The sequence below is a fragment of the Pongo abelii genome, chromosome 5, assembly GCF_028885655.2.
Source record: "Pongo abelii isolate AG06213 chromosome 5, NHGRI_mPonAbe1-v2.0_pri, whole genome shotgun sequence".
NCBI lineage: Eukaryota > Metazoa > Chordata > Mammalia > Primates > Hominidae > Pongo > Pongo abelii.
In genome coordinates this window covers 31209726-31234486 of record NC_071990.2, presented here as the reverse complement: position 1 = coordinate 31234486, position 24761 = coordinate 31209726, and the positions used below count along the sequence as shown (strand labels likewise).

The 24761-nt window shown below is 51.7% G+C and overlaps 2 protein-coding genes across 4 annotated transcripts; one reads left to right on the top strand and one right to left on the bottom strand.

Annotated features, from left to right (window-relative positions):
- Positions 1-12537: 12537 nt before the first annotated feature.
- POU5F1 (POU class 5 homeobox 1) lies at positions 12538-18835 on the top strand. The gene is made up of 5 exons (XM_002809098.5): positions 12538-13005; positions 17201-17321; positions 17550-17680; positions 17965-18123; positions 18306-18835. The coding sequence occupies exons 1-5, from the start codon at positions 12601-12603 to the stop codon at positions 18570-18572; spliced, it is 1083 nt and encodes a 360-aa protein (XP_002809144.3). The 5' UTR covers positions 12538-12600; the 3' UTR covers positions 18573-18835.
- Positions 16301-24709, bottom strand: TCF19 (transcription factor 19). 3 transcript variants are annotated; one of them, XM_054558658.2, is made up of 4 exons: positions 24491-24709; positions 23502-24069; positions 21168-21726; positions 16301-16968 (listed from the first exon to the last, which is right to left on the bottom strand). In XM_054558658.2, the coding sequence occupies exons 2-4, from the start codon at positions 23737-23739 to the stop codon at positions 16911-16913; spliced, it is 855 nt and encodes a 284-aa protein (XP_054414633.2). In that variant the 5' UTR covers positions 23740-24069; positions 24491-24709; the 3' UTR covers positions 16301-16910. The 3 variants fall into 3 exon arrangements, with proteins under 3 accessions (XP_054414633.2, XP_009249610.4, XP_063581246.1); XM_009251335.4 differs by lacking the exon at positions 16301-16968 and adding an exon at positions 18960-20700 and having other exon boundaries at positions 24491-24707; XM_063725176.1 differs by lacking the exon at positions 16301-16968 and adding an exon at positions 18960-20700 and having other exon boundaries at positions 24449-24683.
- Between the last annotated feature and the right edge of the window lie 52 nt (positions 24710-24761).

The window sequence follows — 24761 nt, the reverse complement described above, 5'->3', positions numbered from 1 at the left end:
CCTGTAATCTCAGCACTTTGGGGGGCTGAGGCGGGCGGATCACCAGGTCAGGAGATCCAGACCATCCTGGCTAACACTGTGAAACCCCGTCTGTACTAAAAATATTAAAAAATTCGCCAGGCCGTAATGTCACGCGCCTCTAGTCCCAGCTACTCGGGAGGCTAAGGTAGGAGAATCGCTCGAACCCAGGAGGCAGAGGTTGCAGTGAGCCGAGATTGCGCCACCACACTCCAGCCTGGGCGACAGAGAGAGACTCCGTGTCAAAAAAAAAAAAAAAGAAAAAGAAAAAAGGCCAGGCGCGGTGGCTCTCGTCTGTAATCCCAGCACTTTGGGAGGCCGAGGGGGGTGGATCACGAGGTTAGGAGATCGGAGACCATCCTGGCTAACATGGTGAAACCTCATCTCTACTAAAAGTACAAAAAAAATTAGCCGGGCGTGGTGGCGGGCGCCTGTAGTCCCACCTACTCGGGAGACTGAGGCAGGAGAATGGTGTGAACCCAGGAGGCAGAGCTTGCAGTGAGCCGAGATCGCACCACTGCACTCCAGCCTGGGCAACAGAGCGAGACTCTATCTCAAAAAAAAAAGAAAAGAAAAAGAAAAAAATACAGATTCTTGACTGGACGAGGTAGCTCACGCCTGTAATCCTAGCACTTTGGGAGGCCGAGGCGGGCGGAACACTTGAGGTCAGGAGTTTGAAACCAGTGTGGCCAACATGGTGAAACCCCACCTCCCATCTCTACTAAAAATACAAAAAAATTAGCCGGGCGCGGTGGTGGGCGCCTATAATCCTAGGTACTTGGGAGGCTAAGGCATGAGAATTGCTTGAACCCAGGAGGTGGAAGTTGCAGTGAGCCGAGATGGCACCACCACTGCACTCCAGCCTGGGCAACAGAGCAAGATTCCTTCTCAAAATAAGAACAGCAACAAAAAGGCTGGCTCGGTGGCTCACGCCTCTAATCCCAGCACTTTGGGAGGCTGAGGCGGGTGGATCTTGAGCTCAAGAGATCAAAAGCATCCTGGCCAACATGGTGAAACCCTATCTCTACCAAAAAATACAAATATTAGCTGGGGGTGATGGCGCATGCCTGTAATCCTAGCTACTTGGGATGCTGAGGCAGGAGAATGGCTTGAACCCAGGAGGCAGATGTTGCAGTGAGCCGAGATCGTGCCACTGCACTCCAGCCTGGCAACAGAGCCAGACTCCATCTCAAAAAAACAAAACAAAACAAAACAAAAAAAACATATTCTTGAGCTGGATATGGTAGAACGTCCCTGTAGTTCCAGCTACTCAAGAGGCTGGGGTGGGAAGATCACTTGATCCCAGGAGTTCCAGGCTGCAGTGAGCTATGATTATGCCTCTGTATTCCAGCCTGGGCAACATAGCAAGCAAGACCCCATCTTTTGTTTTGTTTTTTTTTTTTTTTGAAACAGAGTTTCACTGTGTCTGCCAGGCTAGAGTCACTGCAACCTCTGCCTGCCAGGTTCAAGTCTCCTGCCTCAGCCTCCCGAGTAGCTGGGATTACAGGCACACACCACCATGCCCAGCTAATTTTTGTTTTTGTTTTTTTTTTTGAGATGGAGTTTTACTCTTGTCGGCCAGGTTGGAGTGCAGTGGTGCAATCTCAGCTCACTACAACCTCCACCTCCCGGTTCAAGTGATTCTCCTGCATCAGCCTCCCGAGCAGTTGGGATTTCAGGCACCCACCACCATGCGCAGCTAATTTTTGTGTGTTTTTTTTTTTTTCTGGAGACAGAGTCTCGCTCTGTTGCCCAGGCTGGAGTTCAATATGGCTATCTCTGCTCACTGCCACCTCCTCCTCCCAGGTTTAAGTGATTCTCCTGCATCAGCCTCTCGAGTAGCTGGGATTAGAGGCACTTGCCACCACGCCTGGCTAAATTTTGTATTCTTAGTAGAGACAGGATTTCACCATGTTGTCCAGGCTAGTCTGGAACTCTTGACCTCGTGATCCACCCGCCTTGGCCTCCCAAAGTGCTGAGATTACAGGCGTGAGCCACCGTGCCTGGTCAAGACCCCATTTTTGAAAAACAAAATATAGGGCTGGGCACGGTGGCTCACGCCTGTAATCCCAGCACTTTGGGAGGCCAAGGCAGGTGGATCAGCCAAGGTCAACAGTTCAAGACCAGCCTGGCCAACATGGCGAAACCCCATTTCTACTAAAAATACAACAATTAGCCGGGTGTGGTGGCATGTGCCTGTAATCCCAGCTACTCAGGAGGCTGAGGCAGGAGAATCACTTGAACCCGGGAGGTGGAGGTTGCAGTGAGCTGAGATCGCACCACTGCACTCCAGCCTGGTGACAGAACGAGACTCTGTCTCAAAAAAAAAAAAAAGGCTGGGTGCAGTGGCTTATACCTGTAATCCCAGAACTTTTGGGAGGCTGAAGTGGGCAGATTGCCCGAGCCCAGGAGTTTGAGACCAGCCTGGACAACATGGCAAAATCCCACTCTACAAAAAATATAAAAATTAATTGAGTGTTGTAGCACATGCCTACTGAGGTGGGCGGATCACCTGAGGTCAGGAGTTTGAGACCAGCCTGACCAACATGGAGAAACCCCCTCTCTACTAAAAATACAAAATTAGCTGGGTATGGTGGCGCATGCCTGTAATCCCAGCTACTTGGGAGGCTGAGGCAGGAGAATCGCTTGAACCGGGAGGCAGAGGTTGTGGTGAGCCGAGATTGCGCCATTGCACTCCAGCCTGGGCAACAAGAGCGAAACTCCGTCTCAATAAAAAAAATTAGGCAGACAGATCACCTGAGGTCAGGAGTCAGGAGTTCAAGACCAGCCTGGCCAACATGGTGAAACCCTCCCTCTACTAAAAATACAAAATTACTCCAGCCTGGGCAACAGACCAAGACTCCGTCTAAATACATACACACATATGTAAATAATTTTGGACCCAACCCTTCCGAGTCAGGCTGTTAAGGGAAAAGGCCTGGGAAACAGCCCAGGTGATTCTCAGGCTCCTGGGAGCTTGGAGAGCACTGTACTGTACCCTTTTACCTCTGTCAGGAGCTGGTTTTCAGGAGGACTTCCCTGCTGGATAGAGGGAATAACCAAGAGATCCAAGGGAGTTGGAGGAATCAGCTCTGAACAGGAAGAGAGATGGCCCCAAGAGGGATGCACAGCCATAGACAAGTGGTACGATGAGTGTCACCTCGGAGTGAAAGTCAGAGCCATCTCTGAAATAAAGGGGTACAGCAGCGTGGTAGATGGTTTGAGGCCAGGGTAAGGGTTTAATGAAAGGGTTTAAGTGGTGTTTGGAGAAGGGAAGGATGGGTCTTCCCTCCAGGGGACCATCTCAGGAAGGCACTGGCAGGTGGAACTGCAGGAGGAGTACAGAGGTGCTCCAACCTTCCTGTTCCAAGTGGGTCAGGTGAAGGCAGGTTGTGGTGGGAGATGAGGGTGGAGACAGCAGCCTTCAAGGGGCCTTGTTTAGCTTGCTAAGGAGCTTGGAAACCATCCTGAGGACAAAAGGGGAATACTTAGAGGAAGAGCAGAGAGGTATGCGGTCTGATATGTATTTCTGGATAGATCACTCTGATTATATCAAGGAGGACAGATTTTATATGCTTAAGACTGGAGGGAGAGAGACCAGTTAGAAAGACTCTGGCTATAATCCAAGCAAGCCATACTATGGGCTGATTTGGTGGAGGTAGATGAATGTCCAGATTTGAGAAACAGGAAGTTAAAAATGGGCAGGGCTTGCTGACTGTTTGAAACTAGGGGGTGTGAAGGGAGGCAGCACTCTAGGATAAACACCAGACTTGCCAATTGTTTGGGAATAGCCAATTCTGCTGTAGAAGACAGGAAAACAAACTCAAAAGAAGTGTTACACATAGATAACTAAATTAGTCATCTGTAGATAGTACAGATATTCTGTACACACGAATAGTAGATATTCGTGTGTACAGAGATCAAAAGGGACAGAAAGACCAAGGAGGCACTAAATATTCAGGGTACCCTAAATATGTGAGACATGAGGCACTCAGGATTCATGAGGTTTCAATTGGACAGGACAGATGCACACTGCATGACCCACAGTTCAGCTGGTGTGATCATTCCACCCAACTTGCACCCTCTCCCGTGTGTTGAACCACCCCAGCACCTGCCTCCTGCTTCTCAGAGTGTGTTTTACATTTATTTAATAAACCATGTTATTTGAGCATTTACATTTGGTCTGCGAGCCTTTTTGTTCCATGACCTCTCAGATCACTTCATGCTATTGTGCCAGGAGGCTACATGACATCAGGTAGTTGCCCACACCTCAACCCAGTTCTGGCTTGAGTAAGCAGGCAGGTGAGAGGATGATGCCACCCACCAGGAGTATAGGACGAGAGGCAGCTTGTTCCATGGCCAGGGCCAAGAGGAAATACTCAGTTTTGGATGTGTGAGATTTAAGGCCATATGGAACCTTAGGTCCAGATGACCAACAGGTAGTTAGTTGGATATACCGATGTGAAGAACAGGGATGTAGAGATTTGGGAGTCATTACTATTTAAAACAATGAGCCTAGATGAGGCCCTGCAGGGAAACAAGAGATTCCCTTCCCATTGTTCAGTCTGCATTCCCCTTACCCACTCCTTTGGTGTCCTCAAAAATAGTCACACAGCCTCACCACACAGGCACACCTTGTGCAGTGTCTCCTAGGTAAGACTCCTGTTGGAAAATAACCCTTTCCCAGCATTCTCTTTTCCTCAGCAACCCACTGTCTGTGCTATGACTTCATTACTCTTTCCCAGCCCAGCCCTGGGCAAGCCCCTTACGAAGTCTCAGGCTACCTGGATGACCATCCTTTCTTATGGTGCTGCAAGGAGGGCAGGTGGGCAGAGCCCTGCGCATCCTGGGCTCAGGCCAGGGACCCAAGAGCTTGGGAGAAGCTGGTTCTCAGACTGAAGGCCAGAGCCCAGCACCTTGTCACCATCCTGAGGAGCATCATGGCACACAACAACCAGAGCCAAGGTGATTGGACTTGGGGGCTCAGGAGGAGGCAGAAAAGAAAGAAGAGCTCAATATAGGCCTGAAGATGTGCAGCTGCATTTATTATTGTTCAGCTAAGATGCATTAAGCTCTGCGTGGGGCACTGTGCTAGGCACTCAGATACCACCCCGCTTCACTGAGATCCTGATGCTATCTCCTCCTGCCTGGGGGAATTCATCCCTGACTCAAACCTTGTTTTATGTACCCAGTGGTGCCAAAAGGACTGGGTCTTAGGTATTAGCAAGAGTAGGACAGAAGTATAAGACCCTCACCCTTTCCCTCAGTCAAGGACTAGGTCTCTAAGAAATAAGCCATTGTCCTTAAGCTCCCAAGCCTTCCCTTCAGGTGAAAAAAGTCTTTTTTTTTTTTTTTTCTCTTGTTGCCCAGGCTGGAGTGCAATGGCACAATCTCAGCCCACTGCAAACTCCGCCTCCCAGGTTCAAGCGATTCCCCTGCCTCAGCCTCCGGAGTAGCTGGGACTACAGGCGCCCGCCACCACGCCTGGCTAATTTTTGTATTTTTAGTAGAGATGGGGTTTCACCATGTTGGCCAGGCTGGTCTCAAACTCCTGACCTCGTGATCCACCTGCCTGGGCCTCCCAAAGTGCTAGGATTACAGGCGTGAGCTACCGCACCCGGCCAGGTGAAAAAAACTTATCCAACTTTCTCAAATCCAGGAAATGGGAAAAACTGGCCTTTTTCTGACATTCACCTCTCACCACCACCAGTAGTTAATAAGAACCCTGGTGACCTGAGCAAAATATATTTCTAACCAATATCATTTTTTTTCATCTAGCAAACATTTAAACCTAGTAAATGCTGTTCATTTTGCTGTTACCAATAATACACCTTACAATAGCAGCTACTAGTTCTTGAATTCTTATTGGTAGGTCCTACATTAACACTGGCAAGGATTATCTCATGTAACCTTTACTTGTGTGGTAGAGACTGTGATTATGTCCAGTTGCCGAGGAAAGCAAGGCTTGGAGAGGTTCCATTACATTTGCCGTGGGCACATAGCCAGTAGCTGACATGTAGACCAGGGATTTAAATACAATGCTGTCTGCCCTGGGCCTTCGGGAGGGTGGGTGGGTATATGTGGCTGAACAGGGCATGCTGGGTACGTGGGAGGGAGCTACTTGCTGCAGGGGAAGGAGGGCGGGTGCTGTGTGACTTTGGTGGGGATGTGGTTGACAGAGAAGATATGCCTTGGAGAATGAGTGAGGGTTTATCAGTCAGAGGAAGGGCATTTCAGGCATTTTGGGAGGAGGTAGGAGCGGAGGTGGAGAGAGCCACTGTTTGGCCCTCTTGTAACTTTGGAGTTCTGGGGTTTTGGCTTTTCAGAGTCACACACCCTCCAGACCACGGTGGTCTGTGAGTTGTTGGGGAACCGGAGCAGCTGGGGACACTGGCACTACGACTGTGATGGCCAGGACTTCCTTCTTAGCACACTTGAGTCTTTCAACTCCAGCAAAAGCCAGCCAGAACCAAGCAGAGCTGCAGAAGGGGAGAAGGGAAGGAAACAATCCTTCCTGACCTAGAGCTGCATCTGCCCTCTCCGGAAATACCTGAAAGCTGGGGTGGGACCATGGCCCACCGTAGGTGTGATAGGTGCGGACTGGTCCGTGTGGGGAAGGTAGAGGAGCTAAGGGCACTGTGGGAGGGATGGAGAGCAGGCCCCTCAGCCAGCCTTCAAAACTCCATTTCAGTACCCGTGTCCTAAATGAACACAGCTCTGTTGCTGACCGTCCTAGCCACTCTGCTTTCCTTCCCTCTCCCATGCTTGGTCAGCCCTTTTCCCACTTGGTGTTCAAGTTCTGACCCAGGGCTGAGCATCCAAGGGCTCTCAAGTTGGGGCATCACCTACAGTCACCATGGAACACAGTGGAATGGTGCCTAAAGCCCTGGTGTGGAGGATGTACGGCAGCTTGATAGGACCAGAGGCAGCCAGTTTGTCTAGGAGGTCTTTGCCACCACTTTTCCCTGTCCCACTAGCCCCCTTGGTGCATGGGACTCTCTGCAAAGTCCCTGGAGAGGAGCCATCCCAACATGCTAGGCCCTTGACTTCTATCCTCCAGTGTCCAGCTAACTTAGCTGAGGGATGGGCTGCCCCAGCCCCCGAGTCCCTGGAACCCTAAGCCACTTGCCCCCTCGCATGGCGCTGCTCAGATGCTCAGAGCCAGCAGTCTGCTGTGATCCCTTTGACGTGAGCATAGGCTCTCTTGTCTGGTGATGCACCAGGCTGATGCTGAGTCTCTGTGCAACCTCAGATGTGCAGCTGGGGTTTGGAGGCATGTAGCAAAGGTAGGGAGCCCAGCTGGTCTCACAGAGACCCACATACCCTCTTGCCTTTGAGAGCCTCCCCACGCGAAGCACTCCCAAGTTTGGATCTTCTGTGGGCTCCTGGCTTCTGCAGTGGTCGTTGTGGGAGCTGCAGGTGCCTTCCTCTGGAAGAAGTGGAGAAAGGGCAGGACAGCAGGTATGCTCAGAATATTAGAGCTGGAAGCAACCTTAAGCATCACTGGACATCACTCTCTCTCTGGGAGGCTGGGGCTTGAGAAAAGAAATTTCAAGAAGAGCAGTCTAGGGAATATGAAAAGAGAGAGGCCTGGGTAAAGGGTCCTGTTTCCTCTCTAGCTGACTTGGGTTGCCTTCTCCTAATATACATACATATTATCTCCATCTCTCTGTCTTTGTCTCTCTCTCTCTCTCTCCTCCCCCATCTTACCCATGAGAAGTTTTATCTCCTGAAGTATGTTTCTTTTTTTTTTTTTTTTTTTGAGATGGAGTTTCGTTTCACTCTTGTTGCCCAGGCTGGAGTGCAGTGGTGTGATCTCGGCTCACTGCAACCTCCGCCTCCCGATTCAAGCAATTCTCCTGCCTCAACCTCCCAAGTAGCTGGGATTACGGGCACCCACCACCACACCCGGCTAATTTTTGTATTTTTAGTAGAGACGGGGTTTCACCATGTTGGCCAGCCTGGTCTCAAACTCCTGACCTTCTGATCTGCCCGTCTCAGCCTCCCAAAGTGCTGGGATTACAGGCGTGAGCCACTGTGCCCGGGTATGTTTCTTATAAACACCTAAGCAATGAAAACCAAATCAAAACTGGGCTCCCAAACTCCTCCTATCTCTCTCTCTTTTTTACTTTTCTTTTTTCTTTTTTTTTTTTTTTGAGATGCAGTCTCATTCTGTTGACCAGGCAATGCAGTTGCCGAGTGCAGTGGCTCGATCTCAGCTCACTGCAACCTCTGCTGCCTGGGTTCAAGCAATTTTCGTGTCTCAGCCACCTGAGTAGCTGGGATTACAGGCATGCACCACCACGTGCAAAAAAAAAAAAAAACACCTTTTGGTATTTTTAGTAGAGACAGGGTTTCACCATGTTGGCCAGGCTGGTTTCAAACTGCTGATCTGAAGTGGTCCGCCCACCTCAGCCTCCTAAAGTGCTGGGGTTATAGGCATGAGCCACCGCTCCCAGCCTCCTCCTATATCTCTTGATCAAACTTCAGGGGAAAACCTGCCAGATTCCCCAGGAAGGATGCTTGGAGGTAGGTGGCGGCCCACGAAGGATGCTTGGAGGTAGGTGGCGGGGTACAGTGAGGCCTATGCCAACTTCTCATTGAACACCACTCCCAGCTTTCCTACCCCCATTTCTCTTCACAGGTGTGCAGAGAAGTCTACATTCCCATGTCAAGTAAGTGGGGTGGGTAGATGGGAGGGCATATGAGAGTGGGGCAGCAATTTTATGTTTGAGTTGGAAGGAAGTTTAGAGTTCATTTAGTCCAAATCCTCTTTACTAGGTGAGGAAACTGAGGCACAGGAGGGGGAGGTACCATTAGCCAGGGAGTCAGAGCCAGGACTTAGAACCTGGTCCACGCCTCCTAGTTTGTTCCTGACCAATCCTCCCAGCTCACCCACTCCTCTTGCTCTCACCTCTGACTCCCTACAGGCGACAGCTAGAGAGTTGACTCCTCTATTTGAGGTAAGAGTGTCTGGATTTGGGATAAGGTGACCTCAGTTTGCAGGTCTCATGGGGGAGATCAGAGGGTCCTTTGTTGAGAAGAGGGGACTTGGTCCACAGTGAGCAAAGGAATTTGTCTAAATTGCTATTAAGGGAGATCATCTTCCAAGGTGGGCCAAGCCTGAACCCTCAGCTCTCCATTTCTTCCCTTTCTTTTGCCTTCAGATTGACAGGCCTCGGAAGTCAAAATAAGTGGTTTCCTAGACCTGGTCGAGAGCAAGTCTCTATTGGTCCCAACTGAGTTTTTTCAGCTGGTTTTTCAGCCAAACAGCACCTCATCTCCCAGTGAAGGGAAGGGAAGGCTGGGCTGACAGCAGCAAGGCTGCTCATCTCACCTCTCCCCACCCAGCCATGCCAGCCGCCACACCTGGTGGGGAGAGGTGGGCCTCACCTGGGTCCCCTGGCAGTGGTCTGTGAAGGGTCTTGACATTGCACTGTAATAATAAAGGTGTGTGTGAAGTATCTTTTTATGGTGACTTTCTAAGACCCAGGGAATCATGGGACCAGTTCTGATGACCCAGCCTGGCTTCCAGTCTCTTCCAGGCCCAACGGTGGCCCCCAGCACTGGTCGGGGCCTGGGAGAGCTGGCCTTGGCTGAAGTGAAGCCACCTACCCTTCAGGCATAACAGGACAGTGAGAAGGAAGGAAAGCACGCCTCAACCTCCCATCAGCCCTGAGCGCCCCAGGAGGGGCCGGCTAGGAGTCTAGGCATGCAGGAGGCTGACCCCTGACCTGGCTCTCTATCCAGCCACAAGGCAGCCAGGGACACAGGCACCCACCCCTTGTCTGCGTCCCTCTCGGGAATGGGCCTCTTGCCCAGGCCAGAAATACACCACCTACGGTACAAATTATAATCTAAAAACAAGAGGGTGGTGTTGAGTGGGGAAATTGGGGAAGGTGTTTTAGGAGCCACTAGGAAAATGGGCAGCAGGGACTCTCTGGACTGGCTTGGGGAGAGCGCTTTTGGGGAACCTGGAGGATGGCAAGCTGAGAAACACTGGTGTGGAGATTCCAGCCAAATCCCAGGCCTGCCCCTCCCCCTCCTCTCAGAGGCCGTCTTCTTGGCAGACAGCAGAGAGATGCATGACAAAGGTGCCGTGATGGTTCTGTCCTGGGGATTGAGATGGCTGGGGAGGGGCCTCCTCCTGTTCCGAAGCATGCTCCTCCCACCCCCACCAGGCCCCATAATCTACCTGCCTTTTGGGCAGTTAAAGGCTGAGAAGTGAACACAGCTCCAACCCCACTGCCTTGTATACCTTCAGGCAGACCTGCGGCAGGTATTGAAATGCACGCATACAATTAGGCTCAAAAAGTCTACACAGATAGGAGATGGGCACATGAACAGAGGCAACATGAGAGTGGGGGAAAAGGCTCAAAAGACTCACGGATGCCACCAAGATGAAGAGAGCTGGCCACGGGACGCCCATCCCCTCAGAAGGCAGACAGAGCCACTGACCCCAGCAGACAAGCCCAGGCAGGGCTGAGCCTGGAGCCTGCAATGAGAAGCCTTACTTAAATCGACAGAGGTCAGTGTGCCCAGTCCAGACCTGGCCTTCTGGCCTTCCAAGCTGCGGGGAGCCCTGGCCCAGAGCCCCCTCTGGAGCCCCCAGACTTACCCCAGGCCCTCCAGTGAGATCAAGTTTTGGGAGCAGACAGACAAACATCATCCCTCACAGACAGGCATTCCGTTGGCTATTCTCTTGCAAACAGAATCAAGCACTAGACCAGCAGCATGAGCCTCAGGATACTCAGGCCAGGCCCAGAAAAACAGACCCTGAGGGGGAGCTTAGGGCAGCCTTCCTGCACCCCTCCACAAATCACTCTCCACCTCCTCTGCATCTTTCTGCCAGCCAGCCCCACTAAACAAAGCACATCCCTCAACCTGGGGGGCTGGGGGAGGGATGCACGATGAAGCTGGACACCTGAGTCCCCCAGAGGAAGGAGGAACTAGATACCTAGGTCCCTGTGGGGGGCCCTTGGTGCCCGTCTGAGGCTCAGTCTTTGAGGGGATTGCAGAGGGGGGTTGCTGGAGCTCCTTTTAGCGTCTCTGAAGGGGATTCTGTGTGAGGGGATTGGGACTGGGGGGTTGGGGAGCAGGAAGCAGTCCCCAGGGGAGCCATCCAGGCCCATTCAAGGGTTGAGCACTTGTTTAGGGTTAGAGCTGCCCCCTCTGGGGACCGGGATTGTCCAGCCAAGGCCATTGTCCTGCCCCCTTCCCCCAGTCCCTCCCAGGCTTCTTTGAACCTGAAGTCAGATATTTTTTTCTCCACACCCCCCACCTCTTGGTTTTCCCCACCCAGGGCCTAGGGCTGGAGGCCTGGCCCAGGGAGGCGGGGGTGGGAGAACGGGGCCTACTGTGGTATTAGATGTCTGCGTTTTGGTTGAGAGGGGAGCAAGGAACCTGATGTGCAGGTTCTATAGTGGAGGGGGCCCAAAGCGGGTGTCTGATCCCTCTGTTTGGACAAAGGTTGGGAAACTGAGGCCCAGTCAGTCCAAAGCCTGGTCCCTTGAAGGGGAAGTAGGGGCCAACCCCTCAGTCTGTTAGATGAGGAGAGTCCGGAGTCTGATTCTGGAAGACGGAGGGGTAGGGGGGTTGGGGGGGGTGGGGAGGATATAGCACGGAGGCTTTGTCTGGCAGTCTACTCTTGAAGATGGGGTGAAATTTGGCAGGCTGGGCAGATGGTGCCAGGCACGCAGGCTGCAGGGTGGCTGGATTTGGCCAGTATCGGGATGGGAATGCCTAGGATTCTGGATGGGTCAGGGGGAGGGCATAAGGGAGCAGCTGGCCAGTGTGCTTATGGCTGTTGATGCATTGAGGGACAGCTCCACACACACATTCAATAAATTTGAGGAGCTGAGAGGGTAACTGGCCCCTGGTGAAGGCACAGTGCCAGAGGTCTGTGAGAGGGGGTCAAGCACCTGGGTTCCTGAAGAACATGGAGGTGTGGGAGTGATTCCAGACAGCTGGGATGTGCAGATCCTGAGAGAGTGCCAGGGAGCGGGTTGGGAGTTGAAAGTTGGGTGTGGTGGCTCACGCCTTTAATCATGACACTGGGAGGCAGAGGTGGGAGGACTGCTTGAGGACAGGAATTCAAGACCAGCCTGGGTAACATAGCAAGACTCCATCTCTACTAAAAATAAAAAAATTAACAGGGCACGGTGTGGTCCAAGCCTGTAGTCCCAGCCACTCAGGAGGCTGGGGCAGAAGGACTGGTTCGGCCCAGTAGATCGAGGCTGCAATGAGCCATCATTGTACCCCACTGCACTCCAGTCTGGGCAACAAAGTGAGACCCTGTCTTAAAAAAAAAAAAGTTTTGGTAGGGGACCTGCACCGAGGTCCTGGAGGGGCGCCCAGTTGTGTCTCCCGGTTTTCCCCTTCCACAGACACCATTGCCACCACCATTAGGCAAACAACCTTCGCCTCAGTTTCTCCCCCCACCTCCCTCTCCTCCACCCATCCAGGGGGCGGGGCCAGAGGTCAAGGCTAGTGGGTGGGACTGGGGAGGGAGAGAGGGGTTGAGTAGTCCCTTAGCAAGCCCTCATTTCACCAGGCCCCCGGCTTGGGGCGCCTTCCTTCCCCATGGCGGGACACCTGGCTTCGGATTTCGCCTTCTCGCCCCCTCCAGGTGGTGGAGGTGATGGGCCAGGGGGGCCGGAGCCGGGCTGGGTTGATCCTCGGACCTGGCTAAGCTTCCAAGGCCCTCCTGGAGGGCCAGGAATCGGGCCGGGAGTTGGGCCAGGCTCTGAGGTGTGGGGGATTCCCCCATGCCCCCCGCCGTATGAGTTCTGTGGGGGGATGGCATACTGTGGGCCTCAGGTTGGAGTGGGGCTAGTGCCCCAAGGCGGCTTGGAGACCTCTCAGCCTGAGGGCGAAGCAGGAGTCGGGGTGGAGAGCAACTCCGATGGGGCCTCCCCGGAGCCCTGCACCGTCCCCCCTGGTGCCGTGAAGCTGGAGAAGGAGAAGCTGGAGCAAAACCCGGAGGAGGCAAGTGAGCTTTGACGGGGTTAGGGTGTGGGGAGGTGGTCATGACAGGGCAGCCTGATGGGGAAGTGGTCACCTGCAGCTGCCCAGACCTGGCACCCAGGAGAGGAGCAGGCAGGGTCAGCTGCCCTGGCCAGGCAGGGGTGTGTATCGACTGCAGGCAGCCCTGGCAGGCAGGGGCCAGGTGGGAACTGGAAGCTGGATTTCGAAGAGACAACTGCAGGTGAGGGCAGAGCGGCCTGGGAGAGTCGGAAGCTGGCCCAGGCTGGCCTTTGCTCTGGCCCAGCCCTTGTCAGGGTCTCTCACATTTCCTAGGCCTACCCAGAGTCTGGTCACTCATTACTGGCCCAGCACCAGACCCAGCTTGGGGTTGGTTTGAGCCCCTTTTCCCACCCTTAGTCCTGCTTGAAAATTTGACCCTTATCAGACCCAAGATCTTTGCCTTAGGGTTAAGCATAGCCTGAGGGTAAAAACAGTGCTCATCCCAGGATTGTTGTTCCTGAAAGTCTAGGGTGTGACTCGTTTCTGATAGGATCTCCTGTTTGGGCTGTGTGTGTGAGCGTTGTGAGCTGGGTTTACCTCCAGTCAAGTATAGGGCTTGTCTTCCCTGGATCTCTGCCTCAGGCCAGTGACTGGCCACTGTGTTAAGGTGCACACCCTGGCACCCCTTGTAGAAAGCTGGATTTTGATTGACTTCATCCTCGGTTCCAAAATTGTAAACAAGAAAAATGGTGAGAGATTTCTCCAGGCCATTCCCCAAATGTAGAGCTGCTGAGGGATTGAAGGCATCCAGCCCTGCTGAGGACTATTAAAGATGTATCTTCCAGTCCTCCAAGGCGACAAGTGTAAGCAATTAGAGATTAAGTACTAAGCCTTGAGACCTCACAAAAAGGTGTGACTGGTTTCTGGAGTGACTGAGAAGCCCCAGCCTCTTCGCAGGAGGTCACTGCTGAGCCTTGAATGATAATGGCTGGCAATTGTGGTCCACTTCCTAAGTGCCTGGCTGTATGCTCCGTTTATACATCATTATCTCATTAACCAGCACAAAATCTCCTAGGGGGAGGTATTATTATCCTATTTAACGAGTTTTAACTGCTAAATGATGAAGCAAGGATTTGGACCAGTGTTTATTCCAAAACCCCAAAATAGAATTTGGAAAATCCAAGATAGCAGAGGGCATTTATCAGTTTGAGTTATTGGCTGAGCAGAAGTTGGGAATGAAAACAGCCTATTTGAAATTGATATGATCAAGCACCATTGAAACACTTCCTTGAGGCTTCAAGACTACAAAAAGGCCTTGTTTTTTTCTCACTAGCTGTGCTCCTCTGTCCCCTGGCAGCCTCACATGGTGTGCCCCAGGGCTCAGTCCTTCAACCTCTACTCTGTCTACCCTTCCTTCCTCTCACCCACTCTCAAGGCTTGAATGCCATTTAGACACCAGATGACTACTGCGTTTTCTGTCTCTTGTGATGGCTCCCTGAACTCCTCCACCCTCATCACCCAGTTGCTCAAGGCCAAGCCCAGTCAGTCATCCTCAGTTTCTTTCACGTCCTACATCCTATCCTTAAGAAACATCCTGAATCAATCACAACCTAACCCCCTGGCCTCAGCCACCATCATCTCTGCTGGGACGCAGTAGCTTCTCAAATTATACTGCTTCCTCCCTACTGTCTGTGGCCAACACGTCAACTAGAGTCAGTGTTTTAAAAGGTATGGCCAGGCGCGGTGGCTCACGCCTGTAATCCCAGCACTTTGGGAGGCCGAGGCAGGCGAATCACCTGAGATCGGGAGTTCGAGTCCAGCCTGACCAACATGGAGAAACCCCATCTCTACTAAAAATACAAAATTAGCTGGGCGTGGTGGTGCATGCCTGTAATCTCAGCTACTCAGGAAGCTGAGGCAGGAGAATCGCTTGAACCTGGGAGGTGGAGGTTGCGGTGAGCCGAGATCGCGCTGTTGCATTCCAGCCTGGGCAACAAAAGTGAAACTCAAAAAAAAAAAAAAAAAAAAAAGGTGAGGCCGGGTGCAGTGGTTCACACTTGTAATCCCAGCACTTTGGGAGGCCAAGGAGGACAGATCACTTGAGGTCTCCTGACCAGTCTGGCCAACATGTGAAACCCCATATCTACTAAAAATACAAAAATTAGCTGGGCATGGTGGTGGGTGCCTGTAGTCCCAGCTTCTCAGGCGGCTGAGGCAGAATAGCTTGAACCCAGAAGGCGGAGATTGCAGTGAGCCGAGATCACACCACCGTACTCCAGCCTGGGCGACAGAATGAGATTCTGTCTTGGGGGGAGAAAAAGGGTGAGAGATCATTTCACTCGGACTAAAACAAAGTCATTATGTCTGCAACAGGATCTACCTAGCCACCAGACCAGCTTTGGGCTCTGGCAGGCCCACTTCAGGGCCTTGCCATTAGACTCTTGTCCTTTGCTCAAATAATCACCTTGTCTGTCTTTAAAATTGTCACCCTCCTCCATAATCTCCTTCCCTCCTTTACCCTACTCCTGTAGACTGCTTTATTTTTTTTATTTTTGAGACGGAGTCTCACTCTGTCCCTCAGGCTGGAGTGTAGTGGTGCGATCTCTGCTCACTGCAACCTCCACCTCCTGGGTTCAAGCAATTCTCCTGCCTCAGCCTCCTGAGGAGCTGGGATTATAGGGGAGCACCAGATGCCCACCTAATTTTTGTATTTTTAGTAGAGACAGAGTCTCACCATGTTGGCCAGGCTAGTCTTGAACTCCCGACCTCAAGTGATCTACCCACCTCGGCCTCCCAAAGTGAAGGGATTACAGGCATGAGCCACCACGCCCGGACTGCTTTACTTTTCTCCATAACATTTTTTTTTTTAAATACAGGCAGCGGGGGTGGGAGAAGGGGCGGCACGGGTCTCACTATGTTACCTGGGCTGCTTTCCAACTCCTGGGCTCAAGCAATCTGCCCACCTCGGCCTCCCAAAGTGCTGGGATTACAGACATGAGCCACTGTGCCTGGCCACTTTTTATTTTATTTACTTTTTTATTTTTCAGAGCAGGAGTGGAAGTTTATTATTAAAAAGTTACAGAGCAGGAAAAAAAGGAAAGTGCACTTGGAAGAGATCCAAGTTGGCAACTTGAAGAACAAGTGCCAAGTAGCACTTCTGTCATGCTGGATGTCAGGGCTCTTTGTCCACTTTGTATGGCCACTGGCTTATAGAAGGTGCTCGATAAATCTCTTGAATTTAAAAATCAATTAGGACGCCTCTATAGTGAAAAAGATAACAGTAAAGATGAGGGATAATCAATTTAAAAAATGAGGAGTAAGTACACACAAAGCACTTTATTCATTCTTGTGACACCTGTTACTTTTTTGCTGTGTTTGTGTATAGGCATGCCATGTTATAGTTTGTGGGACCCTCAAAGCAAGCTGGGGGAGAGTATATACTGAATTTTGCTTCTGAGACATGATGCTCTTCCTTTTTAATTAACCCAGAACTTAGCAGCTTATCTATTTCTCTAATCTCAAACGTCCTTAAACTGGGGGTGATACTTGAGTGAGAGAATTTTGCAGGTATTAAATGAGCTAGCTTCTTTTTTTTTTCCTTTGAGACGGAGTCTTGCTCTGTCACCCAGGCTGGAGTGCAGTGGCGCGATCTCAGCTCACTGCAACCTCCACCTCCCGGGTTCCAGTGATTCTCCTGCCTCAGCCTCCTGAGTAGCTGGGATTTCAGGTGCGTGCCACCATGCCCGGCTAATTTTTATGTTTTTAGTAGAGACGGGGTTTCACCATGTTGGCCATGCTGGTCTTGAACTCCTGACCTCGTGATCTGCCCGCCTCGGCCTCCCAAAGTGCTGGAATTATAGGCGTGAGCCACCGCGCCCAGCAAAGAGCTTCTAACCTTCATAACCTGGCAGGTGTTCTCCTAGAGGCTAGGATCTCTCTTTCTGTCCTTTCACAGTGCTTTGCATCCCCTGGATGTGCCAGTTTCTGGGGGAAGAGCAGTCCTTTGTTACATGCATGAGTCAGTGAACAGGGAATGGGTGAATGACATTTGTGGGTAGGTTATTTCTAGAAGTTAGATGGGCAGCTTGGAAGGCAGAGGCACTTGTACAGACTATTCCTTGGGGCCACATGTAGGTTCTTGAATCCCGAATGGAAAGGGGAGATTGATAACTGGTATGTTTATGTTCTTACAAGTCTTCTGCCTTTTAAAATCCAGTCCCAGGACATCAAAGCTCTGCAGAAAGAACTCGAGCAATTTGCCAAGCTCCTGAAGCAGAAGAGGATCACCCTGGGATATACACAGGCCGATGTGGGGCTCACCCTGGGGGTTCTATTTGGTGGGTTCCCCTCAGCATGTTCTGACCACATCTCCCCTCTTGTCCCTGAACCTAGTGGGGGAGGGGCAGGGGCAGACTCTACCCTCACCCATGAAGAGGAGTGGGGAGAGGGAGAAGATGCTTGGGCTTTGAGCTCCCTCTGGGAAGAGGTAGGAAGCTTGGATCTTGGGGTCACAAGGGCCCTGTATGTTCCCTCATTTTGCTTCTCTTTTGACTGGCCTCCCCCAGGGAAGGTGTTCAGCCAAACGACCATCTGCCGCTTTGAGGCTCTGCAGCTTAGCTTCAAGAACATGTGTAAGCTGCGGCCCTTGCTGCAGAAGTGGGTGGAGGAAGCTGACAACAATGAAAATCTTCAGGAGGTGAGGGTGGGAGGGGGATACCCGGGGCCCTTCCCTTTCTTGGCCTAATTTCCATTGCTTCCATCCCTGGCTCGTAGCACTCCGTCTTTGGTGCAGTGGTTCTCAGTGGGATGGAGTAAAATTCCTCAATTCTGCTGGGATAAGGTCCAGAGCCAACCCTTCCAGGATCCTGCCTTTTCACACCACCACCTGGCTCTGCTGACACATCTAGTCACAGACCCCCGTGATGCTGTTACTCAGCAAGTCCAAAGCTTGCCCTTGTCACCCCCTTCCCACCTGCACAGATATGCAAAGCAGAAACCCTCGTGCAGGCCCGAAAGAGAAAGCGAACCAGTATCGAGAACCGAGTGAGAGGCAACCTGGAGAATTTGTTCCTGCAGTGCCCGAAACCCACACTGCAGCAGATCAGCCACATTGCCCAGCAGCTTGGGCTCGAGAAGGATGTGAGTGCCACGTCTTTGCCGGCTCCATCTCTTTCCCCTGTCACCACCTCGCTTTCCCTAGCTCTGGCTCCTCCTTCAACTGCTCTAGAGCTGTTGGCTTTGGACAGAATGTCCAAGCAGAGTCAGGCCCGTCTCTCAGCTCATTGTCTAATGTCATTCTCCTTTCTGTCATCCACTTACAGGTGGTCCGAGTGTGGTTCTGTAACCGGCGCCAGAAGGGCAAGCGATCAAGCAGTGACTATGCACAACGAGAGGATTTTGAGGCTGCTGGGTCTCCTTTCTCAGGGGGACCAGTGTCCTTTCCTCTGGCCCCAGGGCCCCATTTTGGTACCCCAGGCTATGGGAGCCCTCACTTCACTGCACTGTACTCCTCGGTCCCTTTCCCTGAGGGGGAAGCCTTTCCCCCTGTCTCTGTCACCACTCTGGGCTCTCCCATGCATTCAAACTGAGGTGCCTGCCCTTCTAGGAATGGGGGACAGGGGGAGGGGAGGAGCTAGGGAAAGAGAACCTGGAGTTTGTGCCAGGCTTTTGGGATTAAGTTCTTCATTCACTAAGGAAGGAATTGGGAACACAAAGGGTGGGGGCAAGGGAGTTTGGGGCAACTGGTTGGAGGGAAGGTGAAATTCAATGACGCTCTTGATTTTAATCCCACATCATGTATCACTTTTTTCTTAAATAAAGAAGCCTGGGACACAGTAGATAGACACACTTATCTTGGTTTGTCCTCCTTCAGTTACTGAGGTGGGGATTGGAATATCCAATGCTCATACCCAAGTGACCCCGAAACCAAGGTGCCATTTAAACTCCTTAAGGTCACACAACGTCAGAGGGAGAGCTGGGATTGCAGCCAAGTTTATTTGTACAGGGCCCTGTGATAGGCTAGTTCCCAAAAGCCTGTGATGCAAGAACTTTTGTCCATAGACTCAGTCACCATGTAGCTGTTACCTGTTCAGAGCTGGCTTTTTGCTTTCCTACCCTACTCTGGAATTCTTAAATGGCTTTATACTTAGAAATCATCTTATTTCTGTTGAACCTAGATCACCCCAACCAGAAACTTCTATTAATACTTTATGCTTTCTTGATACCAGGGTCTATTTGGTTTCCACTTAAGGTTTTTGCATACTCTGCCCATAAGTGACTCATGAGTTACTCAAGTTTTATTCCTGGCTCTGCCACTAGTTCATTAGTGGTCTTTGCCCCAGGGTCATTTCTTCCATGTAAAAAAAACTTGGGCTTATTAAATATAGGTAGGAAAGGGTGGATGTGACAGGTTGTAATAGAACAGGTCAAGATAAGCTTTTATTTCTATAGAAATGATGCTTTGACAATAGTTTGGCTTGGTGTAAGGCTCACAAAAGAAAATCACATGTACCATGTGTGGGTTAAGCGGTTTGATTCACACTGGACCAGGCCAGCCCAGTTGCCCTCTGCTGTGTCCACCCGTGGAGTGGAGCTGTGTCACAGCCATCACACTGGTAAACTGCTATAGCTGGTTTACCAGGCTTTCTCTTGCCCTGATGGTACGGATGAAGCCTGTAAATAAATCTTCTGCTATCTTTGTGAACTTAACCAAATCCGTTACCTTATTTAAATGGCAGTAGATCTGTTTTCCCTTAAACTAGAAACCTTAATTATCTGTATTCCTACCTCCAGCTCAACCCATATATTTGCACCTTTCCAGTAAGCAGGTTTGTATTTCCATCTCTCCCCTTCCCCTAAGATTCTGAATTAGTTCTCCAGACCTTGCCAAGCACATTCTCCCTGGAAAGCAAGGAATATCACAGACCCACAAGAAAAGTAAATGCCCAGGAGTGAATGAAGCTGCTTGTCCTTGACTTGGAAATAAAAGCAAAGCTGTGAAAAGCCAGGTCACTATGATTTTGTTGGCAGCAGGACTAGCCACAGAGTAGGGAAGTTTTGGGGCCAGGCCCTAGGTTTTCCCAGAATGCTTTGGGTGATGCCACCAAGAACCTTAAGAACTCCCTCTTATATTTTCCATCGGTTGCAGGCATGGCTTTTGCAACTGATAGGTGCTCTGACTACAGACATTCTGGTGTCCATGGCAACATGGCCTTATAGCTTGTAACAGTGGGAACTTCCAGCTCACTGGCAATTTCCTGGAGGTGGCAATATCTTTGGCAGGAAACCATCTCGTCTGTCACCCGGCCACCAGGGTCTGCTCCAGGCCCTGAATGAGTCCACATCAATCCACCCTTCTTCCCTGTAGTCATTCCCTCCTGGGGAGGGAAGGGAAGGGGGGTATTTATCAGACCCATTTGCTCGCTGCTGTGTCTACTCATGGGCAGGTGTGTCCGATGGTGCCTTGGTGGTGGACCTTAGCTCTGGATGCCAGCCCGGCACCCTGGGCATCGGAAGTCGGCCTCCCTGGCAGCCTGGATGCTGCAGCCAACACAGGCCACATGGAACCAGACGTCACAGCCATCACACTGAACCCAGGCCACTGTCTCTTCCTGGGGCAGGCAGCAACAAGGAGCTGCACAGGGCTCCCCGCCCCCAACTGCAGGGGGAGCCATGGGAGCGCTCACTGGGTACTTCCGAGGACGGCCACGTCGATTTCTGAAGGAAGTGACAGACACAAGGGTCACTGGAAACCTGTAGGAGAAGGCCTAGACCTTGCCACCCTATGGCTGGTCATAGGGTGAGGCCACAGAGGCACAGTGGTCTGAGAACTAAGGTGAGCCTGGACTCTGTCCTTAAAAACACACAGGGTGGGCCTAAAAACCTCTAGTGTGAGCCTGGAAGTTCCCCATCCTTAGGCACTAGAAGAATGGGGTTAAAGTCATATGAATGTAAAAAGCAGGACATGCTCACTCCGGTTGTTTTATAAGCACTGCCCCACCCCACCTCTTATGTTCTCCTGCACATATTTTTCTTTTCCTATTAGAGCTAACCCAGGTCTTGCCATTCCATCTATTCCACCTCCCGTGCCCATCCCCCAGGCAGGGGACCTCCTCACAGCCTAGGGATACAAGGAATCGAAAAGCAGTAATACACTGAGAGGGCCAAGTGAGGACTCCACTTACCCAGTGGGAGTCAGTGGGACTTTGTCTACACGGAGTTTCTTCCTGGGCTCCATAAGGAGCGGTGGTGGGTTCTCAGGAGGCTCACTCTCATCATCCAGTTCTGCCAACACTCGGTGAACAGATTTCCTCCGATTGCGTTGGGGTGGAGCAGAAGGCGTGGTCCCCACTTCCCCAGGTGGGGTGGGAACAGGCAGGCTCTTTGGTCCACCCCAACTAGGGGAGAAGGTGAGGGGCTGGGGCCGGAGCTTGCTGAGGCTGCCTATGGAGTTCAGGATCAGTGTGGCCTTGGGGGCAGGGGAGAGGGTGCTGAGAGGCCGCTGTGGAGCCCCCTGGGAGGGCAGCACAGGCCGGAAACCAGCCCCAACCCGGGCTTCTCCCCTAGACCGTGGGATGGTAATGGCAGCAAAGTCCTGAGGCTTGACTCGTACTTGTTGGAACATGAAGTAGAACTCTGAGGGACTGGTTCCTGGGGGCCCTTCAGGGCCAAAGGTCAGGAGGTCTCCATCACTCAATTCCAGCCTGTGACCTCTTGGGAGTCGGACATTATTGACCAAAGTACCTGTTGATGGTGGGGCACCAGGCAAATACGGAGGACAAAAACAGAAATGACCAGAGTCAGGAGTGGAGAAATCTATAATTTCTGGGGAAGAACATGAAACTGTTATCAGATTCTCCCTCACATCCTAAGCCCCTCAGCAGGTGACAGGTACCAGGCAGTATGCTCCTTGTCAGCTAGGAACAAGTCTGTGTTTCTTGTGCCTTCCTACAAAGGATCCCTGCCCTCACTCTCCTAAGGTCCAATTTTCTGTCTTTCTTCTTTTTTTCTTTTCTTTCTTTTTTTTTTTTTTTTGAGATGGAGTTTTGCTCTATTGCCCAGGCTGGAGTGCAGTAGTGCAATCTCAGCTCACTGCACTCCGCCTCCCAGGTTCAAGCAATTCTCCTGCTTCAGCCTCCTGAGTAGCTGGGATTACAGGCACATGCCACCACATCCGGCTAATTTTTTTATTTTTAGCAGAGACAGGGTTTTACCTGTCTCATACTCCTGGTCTCATACTCCTGGCCTCCTGATCTGCCCGCCTCAGCCTCCCAAAGTGCTGGGATTACAGGCATGAGCCACTGTGCCCCGCCCTAAGGTCCAATTTTCTTTTTATTTTATTTTATTTTTTTAAGGTCCAATTTTCAAACATGCTCACTCTCCCCCAGTTCCAGCTTATTCAGATCCTAGCTCTACCACTTACCAGCTATGTGACCCTGGGCAAGCTTTTTGTTTGTTTGTTTGAGATGGAGTCTCACTTTGTCGCCCAAGCTGGAGTGCGGTGGTGCGATCTCAGCTCACTGCAACCTCCGCCTCCCGGGTTCAAGTGATTCTCCTGCTTCAGCCTCCTGAGTAGCTGGGGTTACAGGTGCACGCCACCACACCTGGCTAATTTTTGTATTTTTTTTTTTTCAGTAGAGATGGAGTTTCAACATGTTGGTCAGGCTGGTCTCGAACTCCCGACCTCGTGATCTGCCCATCTCGGCCTCCCAAAGTGCTGGGATTACAGGCATGAGCCATCGCGCCCAGCCTTTTTTAAAAAAATTAATTAATTTTTTGGTAGAGACAGGTTTTCACCATGTTGCCCAGGCTGGTCTCGAACTCCTGAGCTCAAGTGATCCACCCTGCCTTAGCCTCCCAAAGTGCTGGATTACAGGTGTAAGCCACCATGCCAAGCCCTGGACAAGTTCCTTAACCTCTTTGTGCCTCATTTTCCTTTACTGTAAGTGAGGATAATATTAGTACCACTTACATTCAATACACTTAAAATAGTGCCTGGCTCATAACAATAAGCACTAGATGAATGTTGGCTACTATAGTCTAATAACCACAAGACTCCTACAGTTGATTTTACCAAGAAGCAGTGGCAGAACTCAAATGTGAATCTAGGCTTTCTGAGGCTAACTGCCTCAAGTCAGGGAGAAAGACACATGCCCAGATTATTAAAAACATTATTCAACATAAAACTGCCCTAACCCAGGAACAGAGTGCCTCAGCAAAGCTGGAAACTGAATCAAGTCTAAACTTGGCCTCTAGTGGCCTCAGAACATCCCCACTGTGACATCTTTCTGATGATACCCCAGGTCCTGTATGAGCTAAACGGGACCAAAAAGGGTCAGTCTGGCAGAGAGCTTCTGACTGTGCACACTTCTGGTGGGAAGATGAAGGTCTGGACCACGACCATCCATCCAATCTGATGGGAGTATGGGAGGCAGGCAGCAGGGTCTTGTGGAGACCTTACTCATTCCAGCCTGGAGCTTCAACCACCCAGGGGCAAAGCTGCCCTGCTTAATGCTCACCTTGGCTGCTGTGGTCTTCCAGGCTGACCCTCCAATCATCACCCCGGGGCTCGGCATGCAGTTCGGCGTGGATCCCAGAGATGAGGCCAGGCTCCTGCTGGGGCCGCAGAGCCACATCACACAGGTCGGCCCTGTGGCCCAAGCGATAGGTGCAGCCAGCCCCGGCCGGGGGGTGGAAGGTGTAGAGATCACCGCCCCTGCCGCCCCCTATGCGCAGCAGTTGGAAGCAGGGCAGCATGGGCGGTGCCCCCTTTGCACCACCTCTTCCACTTCAGGCATCCATTTCCTTTCCCACTCCTGGGCCACGCACAGCTGGCTTAAGTTCGCTTCCCAGTCTGATGCCAACTTGAGTTGTGCTGTATGCGGTTTCAACTTTGAACACACTACCTGAATAGCCCAAATTCAGAGTGCAAGCAGCCTAGGACTCAATGCAAAATTGGTTGTTAAGCCGACTTGCAAATGAAAAATTCCAGGAAGGTCTCCGTGCAATGCAAACTCAGGAACACGTCCTATGGCACCTCACTTGAGCTGGATCCTCAGATCGCAAAATATTTGGGGAGCCTCCAACCTGCAAGGCAAGGATACTTTAGGCAGCTCCTGTGTGTGTCGGGGTGGCGGGGCGCGGGGAAGGAGGTCCTGTTATACACACGTCTACGTGCAATACGAACACATCACCTCTGTGTAATTCGGAGAAGAGCAGCTTCTTCCTGTCAAACTTGCTTATCCTAATAGAGCACTCCTGCTTGCCTGCGCGCCGATCTTCTGGCCAATCCCTCACTCATAACTAGTTTGAACCTCCGAGGGCAATGAATCCACTGTCATCCCCCAAAAGGAAGTGCAAACGAGTCCTTAAGTACTCCAACAAATTGGACCTAAACCCCTACTTCCCGGCTTCTCTAGGTGGGATAAAAACAGGAAGGAGCTCCCCGCGATCATGCAAGGCATACCCGGCCTTTTCCCTCTCCGCCCCAGCCCCGTTTCGGATCTACCCGCGCGGCGCAGTCTCCAAGTAGCCTCCTCTTCAAGCAGTGCCAGCCTGTGCGGCGGGTCCCGGGACCCCTTGGGCTCCTCGGCCGGAGCCGACGCTGCTGCAGCTGTTTGACAGCCAAGAGCCGGGGCCAGGAGGGGCGCGGCCTCGGCGCGCGGGCAGCGCCTACCCCCTCCTTCGGAATTCCCGGGCCCGAACTTCGCGCCGAGCGAGCCCGCCCCCCGTGCCGTTCCCGATTGGCCAGCTCATTTGTTCTCTTCCGCGCCATTGGA

What these genes read in the sequence shown, in the direction of transcription:
- POU5F1 (XM_002809098.5), top strand. Translation starts at nt 12,601, where the DNA reads ATGGCGGGACACCTGGCTTCGGATTTCGCCTTCTCGCCCCCTCCAGGT. An exon ending in TGGAGCAAAACCCGGAGGAG is followed by an intron (nt 13,006 to 17,200) that starts GCAAGTGAGCTT and finishes TTTAAAATCCAG; the next exon opens with TCCCAGGACATCAAAGCTCT. An exon ending in CACCCTGGGGGTTCTATTTG is followed by an intron (nt 17,322 to 17,549) that starts GTGGGTTCCCCT and finishes GGCCTCCCCCAG; the next exon opens with GGAAGGTGTTCAGCCAAACG.
- TCF19 (XM_009251335.4), bottom strand. Translation starts at nt 23,739, where the DNA reads ATGCTGCCCTGCTTCCAACTGCTGCGCATAGGGGGCGGCAGGGGCGGT. An exon ending in GGAAGACCACAGCAGCCAAG is followed by an intron (nt 21,727 to 23,501) that starts GTGAGCATTAAG and finishes CACCATCAACAG; the next exon opens with GTACTTTGGTCAATAATGTC. An exon ending in GTCCCACTGACTCCCACTGG is followed by an intron (nt 20,701 to 21,167) that starts GTAAGTGGAGTC and finishes CACTTCCTTCAG; the next exon opens with AAATCGACGTGGCCGTCCTC.